We start from the raw sequence: 18,719 nt of genomic DNA, 5'->3' as shown, positions 1-18,719 counted from the left end.
GCACTCTGCTATGTTCTCTCTTGTTACCCCCATTTCCTACCAGCTGGACATTTTATATCGGATGATGTGATTGGAGGACAGACTTTTACATGGTGATAATAATGTGATAACATCCTCCAACTTTGGAACCTTAAACAGAAAGTGATAATGGGGGAGGAGTCAATAACCCAATGATGGGGGTCTTCAGGATCAGTCCAGTCTTCATCTTGGTTGTCCACCCCCCATCCTCACTCTCTGACCTCTGGTGGGGCTCAGCCCCGCTGATATTCATGACTAAATCATGGACTAAATAAGGAAGTGCAGGACTTCTTGTGTTGGGAAGATGGCAATGAGTGATAGAGGGGGAGGGGACACTCGTCCTATAATCCCCTCATCACTGTCACTCCTATAGAAGACAGTTCTCGTTGTTTCCTCCCTCTCTGACTAAGGTCCATGAATAAAGAAATGATCTGGTAGGAGATCAGAGGAGCCATTTACTAGTTACCTTGAGGGGGGAATTGTAAGATCCTCAGAGACAAAGCTGCCCGATGTGGGCGGAGTCCTGGTTTAGGGGAACCAATCAGCTCATGTCTAGTAATAATCTTTGTATTTGTATTTTAGTAGATGGACGGGAGATGAGGAAAACCTCAGAGGATTGTCTCACTTTGTCTCCAGACTGTAAAGTAGAAGATGAGGACATCACACAGTATAGTCCAGGAGAAAACCCGACTACCTCAAATGTCCATCCGGCACCACACAGTGTAGATGGACCATCGTATTCCTCTTATCCTGAGGAACCTCAGACTGTGCGGGACGGTGCCGGACCATCGTATTCCTCTTATCCCGAGGAACCTCAGACTGTGCGGGACGGTGCCGGACCATCGTATTCCTCTTATCCTGAGGAACCTCAGACTGTGCGGGACGGTGCCGGACCATCGTATTCCTCTTATCCCGAGGAACCTCAGACTGTGCGGGACGGTGCCGGACCATCGTATTCCTCTTATCCTGAGGAACCTCAGACTGTGCGGGACGGTGCCGGACCATCGTATTCCTCTTATACTGAGGAACCTCAGACTGTGCGGGACGGTGCCGGACCATCGTATTCCTCTTATCCCGAGGAACCTCAGACTGTGCGGGATGGTGCCGGACCATCGTATTCCTCTTATCCCGAGGAACCTCAGACTGTGGGGGACGGTGCCGGACCATCGTATTCCTCTTATCCTGAGGAACCTCAGACTGTGCGGGACGGTGCCGGACCATCGTATTCCTCTTATCCCGAGGAACCTCAGACTGTGCGGGACGGTGCCGGACCATCGTATTCCTCTTATCCTGAGGAACCTCAGACTGTGCGGGACGGTGCCGGACCATCGTATTCCTCTTATCCCGAGGAACCTCAGACTGTGCGGGATGGTGCCGGACCATCGTATTCCTCTTATCCCGAGGAACCTCAGACTGTGCGGGACGGTGCCGGACCATCGTATTCCTCTTATCCTGAGGAACCTCAGACTGTGCGGGACGGTGCCGGACCATCGTATTCCTCTTATCCCGAGGAACCTCAGACTGTGCGGGACGGTGCCGGACCATCGTATTCCTCTTATCCTGAGGAACCTCAGACTGTGCGGGACGGTGCCGGACCATCGTATTCCTCTTATACTGAGGAACCTCAGACTGTGCGGGACGGTGCCGGACCATCGTATTCCTCTTATCCCGAGGAACCTCAGACTGTGCGGGATGGTGCCGGACCATCGTATTCCTCTTATCCCGAGGAACCTCAGACTGTGGGGGACGGTGCCGGACCATCGTATTCCTCTTATCCCGAGGAACCTCAGACTGTGCGGGATGGTGCCGGACCATCGTATTCCTCTTATCCCGAGGAACCTCAGACTGTGGGGGACGGTGCCGGACCATCGTATTCCTCTTATCCCGAGGAACCTCAGACTGTGCGGGACGGTGCCGGACCATCGTATTCCTCTTATCCTGAGGAACCTCAGACTGTGTGGGACGGTGCCGGACCATCGTATTCCTCTTATCCCGAGGAACCTCAGACTGTGCGGGACGGTGCCGGACCATCGTATTCCTCCTATCCCGAGGAACCTCAGACTGTGCGGGACGGTGCCGGACCATCGTATTCCTCTTATCCTGAGGAACCTCAGACTGTGCGGGACGGTGCCGGACCATCGTATTCCTCTTATTCTGAAGAACCTCAGACTGTGCGGGACGGTGCCGGACCATCGTATTCCTCTTATCCCGAGGAACCTCAGACTGTGCGGGACGGTGCCGGACCATCGTATTCCTCTTATCCCGAGGAACCTCAGACTGTGCGGGACGGTGCCGGACCATCGTATTCCTCTTATCCCGAGGAACCTCAGACTGTGCGGGACGGTGCCGGACCATCGTATTCCTCTTATCCCGAAGAACCTCAGACTGTGTGGGACGGTGCCGGACCATCGTATTCCTCTTATCCCGAGGAACCTCAGACTGTGCGGGACGGTGCCGGACCATCGTATTCCTCTTATCCCGAGGAACCTCAGACTGTGCGGGACGGTGCCGGACCATCGTATTCCTCTTATCCCGAGGAACCTCAGACTGTGCGGGACGGTGCCGGACCATCGTATTCCTCTTATCCCGAGGAACCTCAGACTGTGCGGGACGGTGCCGGACCATCGTATTCCTCTTATCCCGAAGAACCTCAGACTGTGTGGGACGGTGCCGGACCATCGTATTCCTCTTATCCCGAGGAACCTCAGACTGTGCGGGACGGTGCCGGACCATCGTATTCCTCTTATCCCGAGGAACCTCAGACTGTGAGGGACGGTGCCGGACCATCGTATTCCTCTTATCCCGAGGAACCTCAGACTGTGCGGGACGGTGCCGGACCATCGTATTCCTCTTATCCCGAGGAACCTCAGACTGTGCGGGACGGTGCCGGACCATCGTATTCCTCTTATCCCGAGGAACCTCAGACTGTGCGGGACGGTGCCGGACCATCGTATTCCTCTTATCCCGAGGAACCTCAGACTGTGCGGGACGGTGCCGGACCATCGTATTCCTCTTATCCTGAGGAACCTCAGACTGTGCGGGACGGTGCCGGACCATCGTATTCCTCTTATCCCGAGGAACCTCAGACTGTGAGGGACGGTGCCGGACCATCGTATTCCTCTTATCCCGAGGAACCTCAGACTGTGCGGGACGGTGCCGGACCATCGTATTCCTCCTATCCCGAGGAACCTCAGACTGTGCGGGACGGTGCCGGACCATCGTATTCCTCTTATTCTGAAGAACCTCAGACTGTGCGGGATGGTGCCGGACCATCGTATTCCTCTTATCCTGAGGAACCTCAGACTGTGCGGGACGGTGCCGGACCATCGTATTCCTCTTATCCTGAGGAACCTCAGACTCTGCGGGACGGTGCCGGACCATCGTATTCCTCTTATCCTGAGGAACCTCAGACTGTGCGGGACGGTGCCGGACCATCGTATTCCTCTTATCCCGAGGAACCTCAGACTGTGCGGGACGGTGCCGGACCATCGTATTCCTCTTATCCCGAGGAACCTCAGACTGTGAGGGACGGTGCCGGAACATCGTATTCCTCTTATCCCGAGGAACCTCAGACTGTGAGGGACGGGGCCGTCCTTCCAACAGTTAAGAGGTTTCCCTGTACTGAATGCGGGAAATGTTTCAGTTTTAAATCCGGTTTTAATGAGCATATAAGAACTCACACAGGTGAGAAGCCATATTCCTGCCCTGAGTGCGGGAAATGTTTTTCCCGGAAGTCCAATCTTTACACACATCAGAGGTCTCACACTGGGTTAAATCCATTTTCCTGTTCTGAGTGCGGGAAATGTTTTGCACACAAATCAGATCTAATCAAACATCAAAGATCTCACGCGGGTGAGAGGCCGTATTCCTGTGCCGAGTGCGGGAAGTGTTTCCATTTTAAATCACATCTTGACGTGCATAAAAGATCTCACACAGGTGAGCCAAACTGGGAAAAGCCGTATTCCTGTCCCGAATGTGGGAAATGTTTTCGTTTTAAATACAATTATCATGCGCACATAAGAAGTCACACGGGAGAGAAGCTATATTCCTGCCCTGAGTGCGGGAAATGTTTTTTCAGAAAATCAAGCTTAGACAGACACCAAACTACTCACACGGGCAAAAAGCCCTTTTCCTGCCCTGTGTGCGGAAAATGTTTTTCACAGAAGTCCTATCTTTCTATACATCAGAAATCTCACACGGGAGAAAAGTTGCATTCCTGCCCGGAGTGCGGAAAATGTTTTCTCACGAAATCAGATTTAGATAAACACCTAACAACTCACACGGGAGTAAAGCCGCATTCCTGCCCTGAGTGCGGGAAATATTTTCGTTTGCAATCCGTTCTTCGCATGCACATCAGAACTCACACGGGCGAGAGGCCGTATTCCTGTCCTGAGTGCGGGAAATGCTTTGTCAGGAAATCGTGTTTAGCCAAACACCAAACGTCTCACACAGGCGAGAAGCCACATTCCTGCCCCGAGTGCGGGAAAAGTTTTTCGCAAAAGTCCCACCTTTCTCTACATCAGAAATCTCACACAGGTGAAAGGCCGTTTTCCTGTCCGGAGTGCGGAAAATGTTTTTCAAAGAAGTACAATCTTTCTATACATCAGAAATGTCACACGGGGGAGAAGCCGTATTCCTGTCCGGAGTGCGGAAAATGTTTTTCAAAGAAGTGCAATCTTTCTACACATCAGAAAACTCACATGGGGGGGGGAATGCCGTATTCCCATAGGAGTGCGGAAAATGTTCCATCACAAAAACAGATTCAGATAAACTCCTAACAACTCACACGGGCGAGGAGCCATATTCCCGTCCCGAACGTGGGAAATATTTTAATTTGAAATACAAATTAGGATTGTTTTTAATACATTTTCAGAACTAAACAGATTTTGTAACGTTTTTTGTAATTTTTGGGTAATTTTAACCACTTGCCGCCCGCCCTATAGGGAATTGACGGCGGCAAAGTGGTTTCATAATCCTGACCGGACGTCATATGACGTGATTAGGATTATGAGCCGCTGCGCGCCCCCGGGGGCGCGCATCGCGGCGATCGTTGTTGTGGGGTGTCAGTCTGACACCCGGCAACTACGATCTCGGTAAAGAGTCTCCGACGGAGACTCTTTACCACGTGATCAGCCGTGTCCAATCACGGCTGATCACAGTGTAAATGGGAAGAGCCGGTGATCGGCTTTCCCTCACTCGTGTCTGTCAGACGTGAGTAGAGGAGAGCCGATCGGCTGCTCCTCTGACAGGGGGGGTCTGTGCTGATCGATTATCAGCACAGCCCCCCCCCCCCGAGGATGCCCACACTGGACCACCAGGGATGCCACCAGACCACCAGGGAAAAGGTAATAAAATCCATAATCCTCCCTAGACCACCAGGGATGCCAGTCAGCACAATGGATGCCAATCAGTGCCCATAATGGATGCCAATCAGTGCCCACAATGGGCATCACTGATTGGCATGCATTATTGTTTGGCACTGATTGGCATCCATTACTATAACACCGATGCCGCCTATGAGTGCCCACCTGTGCCGCCTATGAGTGCCCACCTGTGCCGCCTATCCATGCCCACCTGTGCCGCCTATCCATGCCCACCTGTGCCGCCTATCCATGCCCATTCGTGCCAGCTATCAGTGCCAATTTGTGCCACCTATCAGTGTCCGTCCGTGTCGCCCATCAGTGCCGCCTATCAGTGCCACTTCATTGGTGCCACATTGGTGCCCATCAGTGCCACCTTATCAGTGCCCATCAGTGTAGCCCCATCAGTGCCCATCAGTGAAGGAGAAAACGTACTTATTTACAAAGTTTTGAAACTGAAACAAAAAAAAACATATTTTTTTTCAAAATTTTCGGTATTTTTTTATTTGTAGCGCAAAAAATAAAAACCGCAGAGGTGATCAAATACCACCAAAAGAAAGCTCTATTTGTGGGAAAAAATTGATAAAAATTTCATTTGGGTACAGTGTAGTATGACCGCGCAATTGTCATTCAAAGTGCGACAGCGCTGAAAGCTCAAAATTGGTCTGGGCAGGAAGGTGTTTAAGTGCCCTGTATTGAAGTGGTTAAATAAAAAAGGCCTTTGCAACCCAGTCATGTTGGAACAGGAAGGGTCCGTCCCCAAACTCTTCCCACAAAGTTGGGAGCATGAAATTGTCCAAAATGTCTTGGTATGCTGACGCCTTAAGAGTGCCCTTCACTGAAACTAAGGCCCCTGAAAAACAACCCCACGCCATAATCCCCCCTCCCCCCCCCCCCCACACCATAAATCCCCCCCGCCCACCACATGATTTGGACCAGTGCACAAAGCAAGGTCCATAAAGACCTGGATGAGCGAGTTTGGGGTGGAGAAACTCGACTGGCCTGCACAGAGTCCTGACCTCTGACACCTTAAGAGTTCCCTTCACTAGAACTAAGGGGGCCAAGCCCAACCCCTGAAAAACAACCCCCCCCCCCCCCACGCCATAATCCACCACATGATTTGGACCAGTGCACAAAGCAAGGTCCATAAAGACCTGGATGAGCGAGTTTGGGGTGGAGAAACTCGACAATCCTGACCTCAACCCGATAGAACACCTTTGGGATGAAATAAAGCGGAGACTGCGAGCCAGGCCTTCTCGTCCAACATCAGTGCCTGACCGCACAAATGCCCTTCTGGAAGAATGGTCAAACATCCCCATAGACACCCTCCTAAACCTTGTGGACAGCCTTCCCAGAAGAAGTTGAAGCTGTTATAGCCGCAAAAACATTCCCGTAGACACCCTCCTAAACCTTGTGGACAGCCTTCTCAGAAGAAGTTGAAGCTGTTATAGCCGCAAAGGGCGGAGCCAACTCAATATTGAACCCTACGGACCAAGACTGGGATGCCATTAAAGTTCATGTGCGTGTAAAGGCAGGCGTCCCAATACTTTTGACGATATGGTGTATGCATGAGATCTACGGTTGCTGAAAGACAGAAATGGAATCGGTTTGGCAATCTATATGAAGCAAGGATATATAATTAGCGGACCTCCAGCTGTTCCAAAACTACAAGTCCCATCATGCCTCTGCCTCTGGGTATCATGCTTGTGTCTGTCAGAGTCCTGCTATGCCTCGTGGGACTTTTAGTTCTGCAAAAGCTGGAGGTCCGCTAATTGCATATCGCCCCTATAAAGAATCAATCAATTTGTGGGGGCTAAACCAGAAATTTCCAACCAGGCATCCCAAATTTGGGAAAAATTTTAAATTACAACCCAAAAACACATTCTGTTACGCCTACCGAGTATAAGGATACCATATCCGAAAGGCAAAAATGGCCCAATGCTGAAGGAGCCCCTCGCAACCTCTGGAGGAACCCTGGTTGAGAATCACTGGGCTAGATGCATAGAGAGGCCCAAAATCAAAGGAGCACCTTTTGGGCTTTCTAGGATCTTAAATGAGGCATCTAATATCCTGCTACGCCTACCGAGTATGAGGATACCATATGTGTGAGGCCTTTTCACGGCCTAGATCTGTCTTTCTCCACCTTTTTAACGCAGAGGAACCCTTGAAATAGTTCTCGGGGTCTCGGGGAACCCTCTGCTAAAAATTAGAAATCTACAACTCATGATACATTAGTGTGATGGTCAGTGGGATGAATGGTCCTTATGAGAAGAATTACCTCCTTACAGATAGCTAAAAAGTTCAATGGTGTCGGTGGGAACTTATCCGAGAGGCAGAAATGGCCCAATGCTGAAGGAGCCCCTCGCAACCTCTGGAGGAACCCTGGTTGAGAATCACTGGGCTAGATGCATAGAGAGGCCCAAAATCAAAGGAGCACCTTTTCGGCTTTCTAGGATCTTAAATGAGGCATCTAATATCCTGCTACGCCTACCGAGTATGAGGATACCATATGTGTGAGGCCTTTTCACGGCCTAGATCTGTCTTTCTCCACCTTTTTAACGCAGAGGAACCCTTGAAATAGTTCTCGGGGTCTCGGGGAACCCTCTGCTAAAAATTAGAAATCTACAACTCATGATACATTAGTGTGATGGTCAGTGGGATGAATGGTCCTTATGAGAAGAATTACCTCCTTACAGATAGCTAAAAAGATCAATGGTGTCGGTGGGAACTTATCCGAGAGGCAGAAATGGCCCAATGCTGAAGGAGCCCCTCGCAACCTCTGGAGGAACCCTGGTTGAGAATCACTGGGCTAGATGCATAGAGAGGCCCAAAATCAAAGGAGCACCTTTTGGGCTTTCTAGGATCTTAAATGAGGCATCTAATATCCTGCTACGCCTACCGAGTATGAGGATACTATATGTGTGAGGCCTTTTCACGGCCTAGATCAGTCTTTCTCAACCTTTTCAATGCAGAGGAACCCTTGAAATAGTTCTCGGGGTCTCGGGGAACCCCCTGCTAAAAATTAGAAATCTACAACTCATGATACATTAGTGTGATGGTCAGTGGGATGAATGGTCCTTATGGGAAGAATTACCTACTTACAGATAGCTAAAAAGATCAATGGTGTCGGTGGGAACTTATCCGAAAGGCAGAAATGGCCCAATGCTGAAGGAGCCCCTCGCAACCACTGGAGGAACCCTGGTTGAGAATCACTGGGCTAGATGCATAGAGAGGCCCAAAATCAAAGGAGCACCTTTTGGGCTTTCTAGGATCTTAAATGAGGCATCTAATATCCTGACTACCTTTCAGAATTTTACATTTTGAAATCTGAATTTTAAAAGCAGCGGCAAGCCTGCCGACCTCACGCGTTTGCTAATCGGACACAAGACCGCTGCTTTTAGAATTCAACATCGAACCAGTGTGACGGATTTCTAAATACTGTGTTTGACGGTACAATCGCAGCTTACTGATAAAAAATAAGTGTGAAATGCATGACTTCGGTGGGTGTAAAAAGATGTCCTCTTGGCGACTTCAGACTGCAGGCTGAGTGTGGGGGGTACGCAGGTGGCCGTGACGGAACGTCACTTCCCGTTACAAGATTTGACGGTTCGCCTAATCCGACGGAACACAGGAAGTGGGGAACAGACAGGAAGTCATATGGGGAACAGACAGGAAGTGATGTGGGGAACAGACAGGAAGTTCCATGTGGGAGGACAAACAAAATGAGATATAGCTGGACCTGGAACTAGCCAAGGTAATTATTTTTTTCTTTCTTTCAAATTAAAGTTTATTTATCCACTCCAGCCTCAGGAAGGATTTACCCCCCTTAATGACCAGGGCATTTTTTTTTGCGATACGGCACTGCGTCACTTTAACTGACAATTGCGCAGTTGTGCGACGTTGTACCCAAATTAAATTGATGTCCTCCCCCCCTCCTTTCTTTTGGTGGCAGTTGACCGCCCCAGCGCTTTTTATTTTTTGCGCTATAAACAAAAAAAGAGCGTTTTTATAAAAACAATATTTTTTACTTTCTGCTATAAAACATTCCCAATAAAAAAAAAAAAATCTTCATGAATTTAGGCCAATTTGTATCCTGCTACATATTTTTTGTAAAAAAAAAAAAAAAATCCCAATAAGAGTATATCGATTGGTTTGCGCAAAAGTTATTGCGCCTACAAAATCGGGGATAGATTTAGTGAATTTCCGATTGTTGTCACTAGTAATTGGGGCAATTTGCCCCCTTTTTTTTTAGCAGGACTACGACATTACGGCGGACAAATCTGACACTTTTTGGGGATCAGTTACACCAATACCGTGACCAGTACTGTAAAAATGCACTGTCACTGTATAAATGACACTGACAGGGAAGGGGTTTAACACTAGGGGGGCGATCAAACAGTTAAATGTTCCCTAGGGTGCTGCTTACTAACTGTGTGGGGCAGTGTTGCACTGAAGGAAAAGAGAGATCCGTGATTCATGTGGTTGAAGCTTCGGAACTGGTTAATGACGAATAAAACGTAACTGGGGAAATGTTCAGTATGAGCATGCGTTGGGTTATTTGAGTGTAACTGACTCATTTTCATACCTAATTCATTTATCCGCAAGCATGGTTGCTGAAACAAACATTTTCATTGTATATCCAGAGTGGAAGACAGGAAGTGATGTCAGCCACAGCCAGGAAGTGATATCAGCCACAGCCAGGAAGTGATGTTGGGGAACAGACAGGAAGTGATGTTGGATACAGGCAGGAAGTGATGTGGGGAACAGACAGGAAGTTCCATGTGGGAGGACATACAAAAGGAGATATAGCTGGACCTGGAACTAGCCAAGGTAATTAATTTTGTTTTCTTTCTTTCTTTCAAATTAAAGCTTATTTAACCACTTTACAGCCGGCCCATAACTGAATGGCGGCTACAGGGCGGTTCAATAACTCTTGGAGGGCGTACTATGAAGTCCTCCCAGAATTGCACGCACACGGAAGTATCCGTGACGGCCGGGTCCGCATCACAGTAAATGGCCACTGACAGCGGCTGTTTACCACGTGATCATTCCGTCAAATGACGGCGCAATCGCATGTAAACAAACCAGCGCCATGTCCAATTGCTCTCTCTCTGTACCGATCGGTACAGTGTGAGGAGAGAGGGGGAGAGATAGGTGGCAGCAGCGCTGTGGGCTGCATGTGTAATGCCCACAGTGCTGCTTTGTGACACAGAGCCACATCCATCCCTGCATACTCTGCCATCCCTCCATACTCTGCCATCCCTCCATACTCTGCCATCCCTCCATTCTCTGCCATCCCTCAATTCTCTGCCATCCCTCCATTCTCTGCCATCCCTCCATTCTCTGCCATCCCTCCATACTCTGCCATCCCTCCATACTCTGCCATCCCTCCATACTCTGCCATCCCTCCATGCTCAGCCATCCCTCCATGCTCAGCCATCCATGCCTTCCCATCCACCCTCAACCATACTCGGTGATACCCACCAATACTCGGCCATACTCAATGATACCCAGCCATACTCAATGATACCCGGCCATACTCAATGATACCCAGCCATACTCAATGATATCCAGCCATACTCGGTGATACTCAGCCATACTCGTACATACTCAATGATACCCGGCCATACTCAATGATACCCAGCCATACTAAATGATACCCAGCCATACTAAATGATACCCAGCCATACTAAATGATACCCAGCCATACTCAATGATACCCAGCCATACTCAATGATATCCAGCCATACTCGGTGATACTCAGCCATACTCATACATACTCAATGATACCCAGCCATACTCGGCGATACTCAATGATACCCAGCCATACTCGGCGATACTCAATGATACCCAGCCATACTCGGTGATACCCAGCCATACACAATGATACCCAACCATACTCGGTGATACCCGGCCATACTCTGTGATACTCAGCCATACCCAGCCATACTCGGTGATACCCAGCCATATTCGGTGATACCCAGCCATACTCGGTTATACCCAGCTATACTCGGTGATACTCAGCCATACTCATACATACGCAATGATACCCAGCCATACTCAGTGATACCCGGCCATACTCAATGATACCCGGCCATACTCAGTGATACCCGGCCATACTCAATGATACCCAGCCATACTCGGTGATACCCAGCCATACTCGGTGATACCCAGCCATACTCGGTGATACCCAGCCATACTCGGTGATACCCAGCCATACTCGGTTATACCCAGCCATACTCGGTGATACTCAGCCATACTCGTACATACGCAATGATACCCAGCCATACTCAGCGATACCCGGCCATACTCGGCCATACTCAATGATACCCAGCCATACTTGGTGATGCCCAGCCATACACAATGATACCCAACCATACTCGGTGATACCCGGCCATACTCGGTGATACTCAGCCGTACCCAGCCATACTCGGTGATACCCAGCCATACTCGGTGATACCCAGCCATACTCGGTGATACCCAGCCATACTCGGTGATACCCAGCCATACTCGGTTATACCCAGCCATACTCGGTGATACTCAGCCATACTCGTACATACACAATGATACCCAGCCATACTCAGCGATACCCGGCCATACTCGGCCATACTCAATGATACCCAGCCATACTCGGTGATACCCAGCCATACACAATGATACCCAACCATACTCGGTGATACCCGGCCATACTCAGTGATACTCAGCCGTACCCAGCCATACTCGGTGATACTCAGCCATACTCGTACATACGCAATGATACCCAGCCATACTCAGCGATACCCGGCCATACTCAATGATACCCAGCCATACTCGGTGATACCTGGCCATACACAATGATACCCAACCATACTCGGTGATACCCGGCCATACTCGGTGATACTCAGCCGTACCCAGCCATACTCGGTGATATCCAGCCATACACAATGATACCCAGCCATACTCGGTGATACCCGGCCATGCTCGGTGATACCCAGCCATACTCAGCCGTACCCAGCCATACTCAGTGATACTCAGCCGTACCCAGCCATACTTAGTGATACCCAGCCATACTTGGTCATACTCAGCCTCTGTATGTGGCCAGGCTGTGGAAAAGTCTCCCACATGTGGTATCGCCATACTCAGGAGGAGTAGGAGAATCTATTTTGAGGTGTCATTTTTGTTATGTACATGCTATGTGTTGGAAATATTATATGAATGGACAACTTTGTGTAAAAAATAAAAAAAATGTGTTTTTTTTTTTATTTTATTTCCACATTTTCCAAAAACTTTTAGAAAAAAATGACATGTTCAAAAGACGCATTATGCCTCATAGATTATACGTTGGTGTGTTTTCTTTCCAAAATGGGGTCATTTTTGGTGCGTTTCCATTGTCCTGGTGCTCCAGGGCCTTCAAAAGTGTAAGAGGGAGTCAGGAAATTATATGTGTAATTTATGTCTCTAGAACGCTTGAAGGTGCTCCCTGCATGTTGGGCCTCTGTGTGTGGCCACGCTGTGTAAAAGTCTCACACATGTGGTAGAATGTGTTTTGGGGTGTAATTTTTGCTATGCATATGCTGTGTGTGAGAAATAACCTGCTAATATGAAAATTTTGTGAAAAAAATCTTTGATATGGCAAAGAATTGTGGGAAAAAAATACAACTTCAAAAAACTCGCCATGCCTCTTACTAAACACCTTGGAATGTCTACTTTCCAAAAATGGGTCATTTGGGGGGTATTTGTACTATCCTGGCTTGTTGACTCTATAACCTTCACAAAGACCAAATAATATCCACCGATTTGAGTTATTTTTACCAAAGACATGTAGCGGGATAAATTTTGGCCAAAATATATGAAGAAAAATTAGCAAAATTTTATAACAGAAATGAAGAAAAGTACATATTTTTTTTTTTTATAGAATTTTCTGTCTTTTTTTTTTTTTTTTTATAGCGCAAAACAAATTTAAAAAAACCCAGCGGTGATTAAATACCATCAAAAGAAAACTCTATTTGTGGGAAAAAAAGGCCAAAAATTTCATATGGGTACAGTGTTGCATGACTGAGTATCTGTCATTCAAAATGTGAGAGCACTGAAAGCTGAAAATTGGTCTGGTTAGGAAGGGGGTTTAAGTGCCCAGTGGGCAGGTGGTAAATGAAGAGGTATTCAGCTCTTCTACAGAATAAAAACCCCATCCCCACACCCATATAATACGTTATATTGACAGGGAGAAAGGGTAATGAATAAAATGTTTCAACCCCCATAACTGGGGAAATGTTCAGTATGAGCATGCGTCGGGTTATTCGAGTCTGACAAATTTTCCATTTATCCTCAACCTTGTTTGCTAAAACAAATGTTTTCATTGTATATCCAGAGTGGACACCTCGGGGATGTTAAAATTGTTGCTAAAGAAGAGATAAAGGGAAGGATGAGGAGCACGGTGTGATGGAGGAGCTTTCGGATGGACACAAGGATCTTTACATGGGAACCCACCAGAGAGATGTCCCCGTCCTCTGTATTCCCGGGATTCCACACAGGAAGGTCACACCATCCCCCACCATCATCAGGTAGATAGGCCTAAGCATGTCCACCTTAAAAGCCTTCTAGGCAAGTAATCCTTTACTCCAATTTTACAAATGTATTTTATCATTTTTGGGGTTTAGGATGAAGAAGTGGAGGGCATCAAAGTTGAAGTTAAGAAAGAAGAAGAGTCATTTGTGAGAGGATATCTTCAGTTTATGGAAGAGGGTGGTCCCCTGCATTCTTTTGATTCCACACAGGAAGGTCACACCATCATTGGTGTCAGTGATGCAATAATAACCCCCAAAATTGGTGTCAGTGACTGCAATAATAACCCCCAACATTGGTGTCAGTGACTGAAATAATAACCCCCAACTTTGACGGTAGTGTCTATAATAATAACCCCCAACATTGGTGTCAGTGACCCCTCTTGTCTGCCCTTCTGACCCCTCTCCTCTGCCCTGCTGACCCCGCTCCTCTGCCCTGCTGACTCCGCTCCTCTGCCCTGCTGACCCCTCTCTTCTGCCCTGCTGACCCCTCTACACTGTCCTGATCCCTCTCGTCTGCCCTGCTGACCCCTGTACGCTGCCCTGCTGATTCCTCTCCTCTGCTGACCCCTCTCATCTGCCCTGTTGACCCCTGTACACTGCCCTGCTGACCCCTCTCGTCTGCCCTGCTGACCCCTCTCGTCTGCCCTGCTGACCCCTCTCATCTGTCCTGCTGACCCCTGTACACTGCCCTGCTGACTCCTCTTCTCTGCTGACCCTTCTTATCTACCCCGCTGACCCCTCTCGTCTGCCCTGCTGACCCCTCTCATCTGTCCTGCTGACCCCTGTACACTGCCCTGCTGACTCCTCTTCTCTGCTGACCCCTCTTATCTACCCCGCTGACCCCTCTCGTCTGCCCTGCTGACCCCTATACACTGCCCTGCTGACCCCTATACACTGCCCTGCTGACCCCTATACACTGCCCTGCTGACCCCTCTCGTCTGCCCTGCTGACCCCTCTTGTCTGCCCTGCTGACCCCTATACACTGCCCTGCTGACCCCTCTCGTCTGCCCCGCTGATCCCTATACACTGCCCTGTTGACCCCTCTCGTCTGCCCTGCTGACCCCTATACACTACCCCACTGACCCCTCTTGTCTGCCCCGCTGACCCCTTTCGTCTGCCCCGCTGACCCCTTTCGTCTGCCCCGCTGACCCCTTTCATCTGCCCCGCTGACCCCTCTTGTCTGCCCTGCTGACCCCTTTCGTCTGCCCCGCTGACCCCTCTCGTCTGCCCCGCTGACCCCTCTCGTCTGCCCCGCTGACCCCTCTCGTCTGCCCCGCTGATCCCTCTCGTCTGCCCCGCTGATCCCTCTCGTCTGCCCCGCTGACCCCTCTCGTCTGCCCCGCTGACACCTCTCGTCTGCCCCGCTGACACCTCTCGTCTGCCCCGCTGACACCTCTCGTCTGCCCCGCTGACCCCTCTCCTCTGCCCTGCTGACTCCTGTCATTATATTGATGATAATTTTAAACTTTCATCATCTTTGCCGGACTGCTTCTCATTTCACAGCTGAAAATCTGTCAGCAGAACTTTCACAAACCTGTGAAGAGCGGGGGCATCACAAAACAATGCCAGCAACATAAAAGCAGAGACCCGGGAAGTTGGATGGAAGGACTTGGCATGCTTTGCTCGTACGCTTTACCTAATTGTGAGGGAAAGTTTAAAAAGCATTCAAGAGGCGGCGACCAAAGTGAAAACTATTTGACATCAGGAGCATTGTCCGATGTCGCTGCTGAAAGGTTAAAAGCCACCCAAAAGAAAATGGGCCTTGAGGAACCGAGGCTGAAGCGAGATGTAGCAACAAGGTGGAATTCCACATATTATATTCTTAGACGATTTTTGGATCTGAAAGAAGCTATTATTGCCACCACTTGCTTTGGTCAACCCCGACCTTCCAACTCCAACCTTCCAACCCCGACCTTCCAACCCCGACCTTCCAACCTCGACCTTCCAACTCCGACCTTCCAACCCCGACCTCCCAACTCCGACCTTCCAACCCTGACCATCCAACCCTGACACTTGATGAGTGGGATGTAATAAAAAAAAATGCATGTGACCTACTCAAGCCCTCTGAAGAGGTTACTACGGAAATCAGCGTGGACAGGTGTGTATTTAGTGAATATATTATATAACCACTTCAGCTCTGGAAAAATTGACGTCTTTTTTTTTCCCCCTTTAACTGGTTCAGTTATCCTGACGGGGCACCTTTAGGATAACAGCCGCCGCGTGCCCGTGGGGGGCACGCATTGCGCCGATCGGTGGTGCGGTGTGTCAGTCTGACACACCTCTACACCAATCTCGGTAAAGAGCCTCCAACGGAGGCTCTTTACCACGTGATCAGCCGTGTCCAATCATGGCTGTTCATGGTGTAAACAGGAAGAGCCGTTGACCGGCTTTTGTTCGCTCACGTCTGACAGACGTGACTAGAGGAGAGCCGATCGGCGGCTCTGCTGACGTGGGGGTCTGTGCTGATTATTTATCAGCCCAGCCCTCCCACGGATGCCCACACTGGACCACCACAACGGATGGATCACCAGGGATGCCACCCTAGACTGCCAGGGATGCCAGTAAGTGCCAAAATAATGCCAATCAGTGCCCACACATATTTACAGTCATTCAGTGCCTGCCAGATGTCTCCTCATCAGTGATGCCCAGCAGTGCCATCTATCAGTGTCCATCAGTATCACCCATCAGTGCGGCCTATCAATGCCCATCCGTGCTGCATACCAGTGCCACCCATCAGTGCCAACTCATTGATGCTGCCTCATCAGTGGCCATTAGTGCAGCCTCATCAGTGCCTGTCAGTGCCCATTAGTGCAGCCTCATTAGTGCCACCTTATCAGTTGCCATTAGTGCAGTCTTATCAGTGCCCATTAGTGCAGCCTCATCAGTGCCCATTAGTGCAGCCTCATCAATGCCACCTTATCAGTGCCCATTAGTGCAGCCTCATCAGTGCCACCTTATCAATGCCCATTAGTGCAGCCTTATCAGTGCCCATTAGTGCAGCCTCATCAGTGCCCATCAGTGAAGGTGAAAACTTATTTCTTTAGAAATCAGAAACAAAGAAAAAAATTTTTTTTTTCAAAAATTTTTATTTGTTGTGCAAAAAGTAAAAATGCCAGCAGTGATCAAATACCACCAAAAGAAAGCTCTATTTGTGGAAACGAAATGATAAAAAAATGTGTTTGGGTGCAGCGTAGCATAACCGCGCAATTGTCATTCAAAGTGCGACATCGCTGAAAGCTGAAAATTGGCCTGGGCAGGAAGGGACAAAAGTGCCCCCCGGTATATTGAAGGGGTTAAACACATGCATCATTCTAAGCTATCATTTTGCCATAGTTCAAACCACATGGGGAGGGGTTACTACTTTGTCATAAACAATAATGTTTGCATTCGGGCCTACACCAGGTATGATTGCATGCGTTTAGTAATTTGTGTCCTTTTCTTTCTCATTGTAACAGATAAGTGACCGCATCAAAGGTCATTTTGATGGCGAGAGGGACCGCAAAAAGTTGTCCAGAAAATTCCCGTGGTGCTCTATCCAATTGTGGCCCTGTTATGCAAATGATGAACGCACTCGCCGAAGAGATGCAAAAAACGATTCCACCAAATTGTGAACACTTTCGCCAGTTGGCTGAGGCAACCCTTCTGGACCCTAGGTTTAAACGAAGGGCATTTCATGATGCAGAAGCAGACCAAGCCTCCAAAAGTGTCACTGCAGCTGCTGCAAGAATTGGGTCCATTACCCATGGGGGGGGGGTTCATCCTCAAGCTGGCCTTGGTGACCCCCCCCAGCTTCTCCTCGGTCTGAACAGCAAACGTCTTTCTGGGCAGACTTTGACAAGCGAGTGGCTGATGATGGGGATCAACCTCAAGCTGGCCTTAGGGACCCCCCCAGCTCCTCCTCGTCTTTCTAACCAGAGTTTGACGAGTGAGTGGCTGACGTAGTTACCATCTGCAACCCCTACATCTACTGCAATTGCAGAAATGAGAGGATGATATCTTGCAGAATCCCTCATTCCAAGGACTGATGATCCATTGGCCCCCAAGACGACGTCATTATATGACGAAACGCGCGTCTGGTGGACTTGACGTGCTGACGTCACCGCGTTTGTGCTTCTGAGCCAGCCGGCTACCTTTGCTGTTTTTAACTGTGCTTCTTATAAGTGTGTTTTTTTTATTATTTTATTAAACAGTATTATCTGATTTACACTACGAAGAGCTCCCTTTTTTTTTCTTTTTTTTTTTTTGGGGTGATATTTGGTACCAATCCGTGAATCTTGCTCGATCGAGCCACCTGGCCATCGGCTGCTCATCTCTCCTCTATTGTGCTGACGCCATTGGAGTTGTTGCCCCGTGAATCCCCTGGATAAAGGCGCGGGCTGGGTATATAGCCGCAAGCTCAATTAGCTTGCCTTTTTGGTAAGCGTGCATTTTATTTGGTGTTTGGCGCCTACTGGTGGTGGAAGATCAAGTTTCACTTATTTGTGCACTATTATATGGTTTTCAGCTTCGGACATTTTTGCTTTTTAGTCCATTTTTTTTTCATATTCATTATGCAATAGAGTTATAAGTTTAATCGTTTATAATTATTCTATACCCTATGTCGTTTTATTTTGTATTTATTAGTACCATCTACCATCGGCGCAGCTATTTCTGTTTTTTTTTTTTTTTAATTTGTCTTATGTGTGTATCTCACATTTTTAGCTGCTGCTTCGCTTTAGTTGGTTTTGTGTTTGGAACGTGGTATTAGCCACTTTTCCTGATGGTCCATAGTGGCCTGGTGGAAAGCAAAGCAGGCAAT

The 18,719-nt window shown here is 48.8% G+C and overlaps 3 protein-coding genes across 3 annotated transcripts in view; 2 read left to right on the top strand and 1 right to left on the bottom strand.

The window, feature by feature from the left end:
• The window catches only part of LOC143955363 (uncharacterized), a 40,936-nt gene extending 22,806 nt beyond the window's left edge, over positions 1–18,130 (top strand). Inside the window, exons 2-5 of the mRNA XM_077465427.1 lie at positions 549–10,208; positions 13,726–13,918; positions 14,015–16,019; positions 17,377–18,130. Coding sequence (XP_077321553.1) covers positions 549–4,796 — 4,248 coding nt within the window. The 3' untranslated portion in view covers positions 4,797–10,208; positions 13,726–13,918; positions 14,015–16,019; positions 17,377–18,130. The remainder of the gene's footprint in view (positions 1–548; positions 10,209–13,725; positions 13,919–14,014; positions 16,020–17,376) is intronic.
• LOC143955747 (uncharacterized) overlaps positions 1–18,719 on the top strand; it is a 132,681-nt gene that overhangs the window by 3,350 nt on the left and 110,612 nt on the right. The gene's annotated exons all lie outside the window — the stretch shown is intronic.
• The window catches only part of LOC143955465 (uncharacterized), a 230,834-nt gene that overhangs the window by 154,085 nt on the left and 58,030 nt on the right, over positions 1–18,719 (bottom strand). The gene's annotated exons all lie outside the window — the stretch shown is intronic.

Source organism: Lithobates pipiens, unplaced genomic scaffold (genome assembly GCF_037356315.1).
Source record: "Lithobates pipiens isolate NorthernLeopardFrog02 unplaced genomic scaffold, aLitPip1_a1.2 Scaffold_35, whole genome shotgun sequence".
Classification (NCBI taxonomy): domain Eukaryota; kingdom Metazoa; phylum Chordata; class Amphibia; order Anura; family Ranidae; genus Lithobates; species Lithobates pipiens.
Note: the sequence above shows the minus strand (reverse complement) of the source record. Positions and strands in the feature narration are given on the sequence as shown.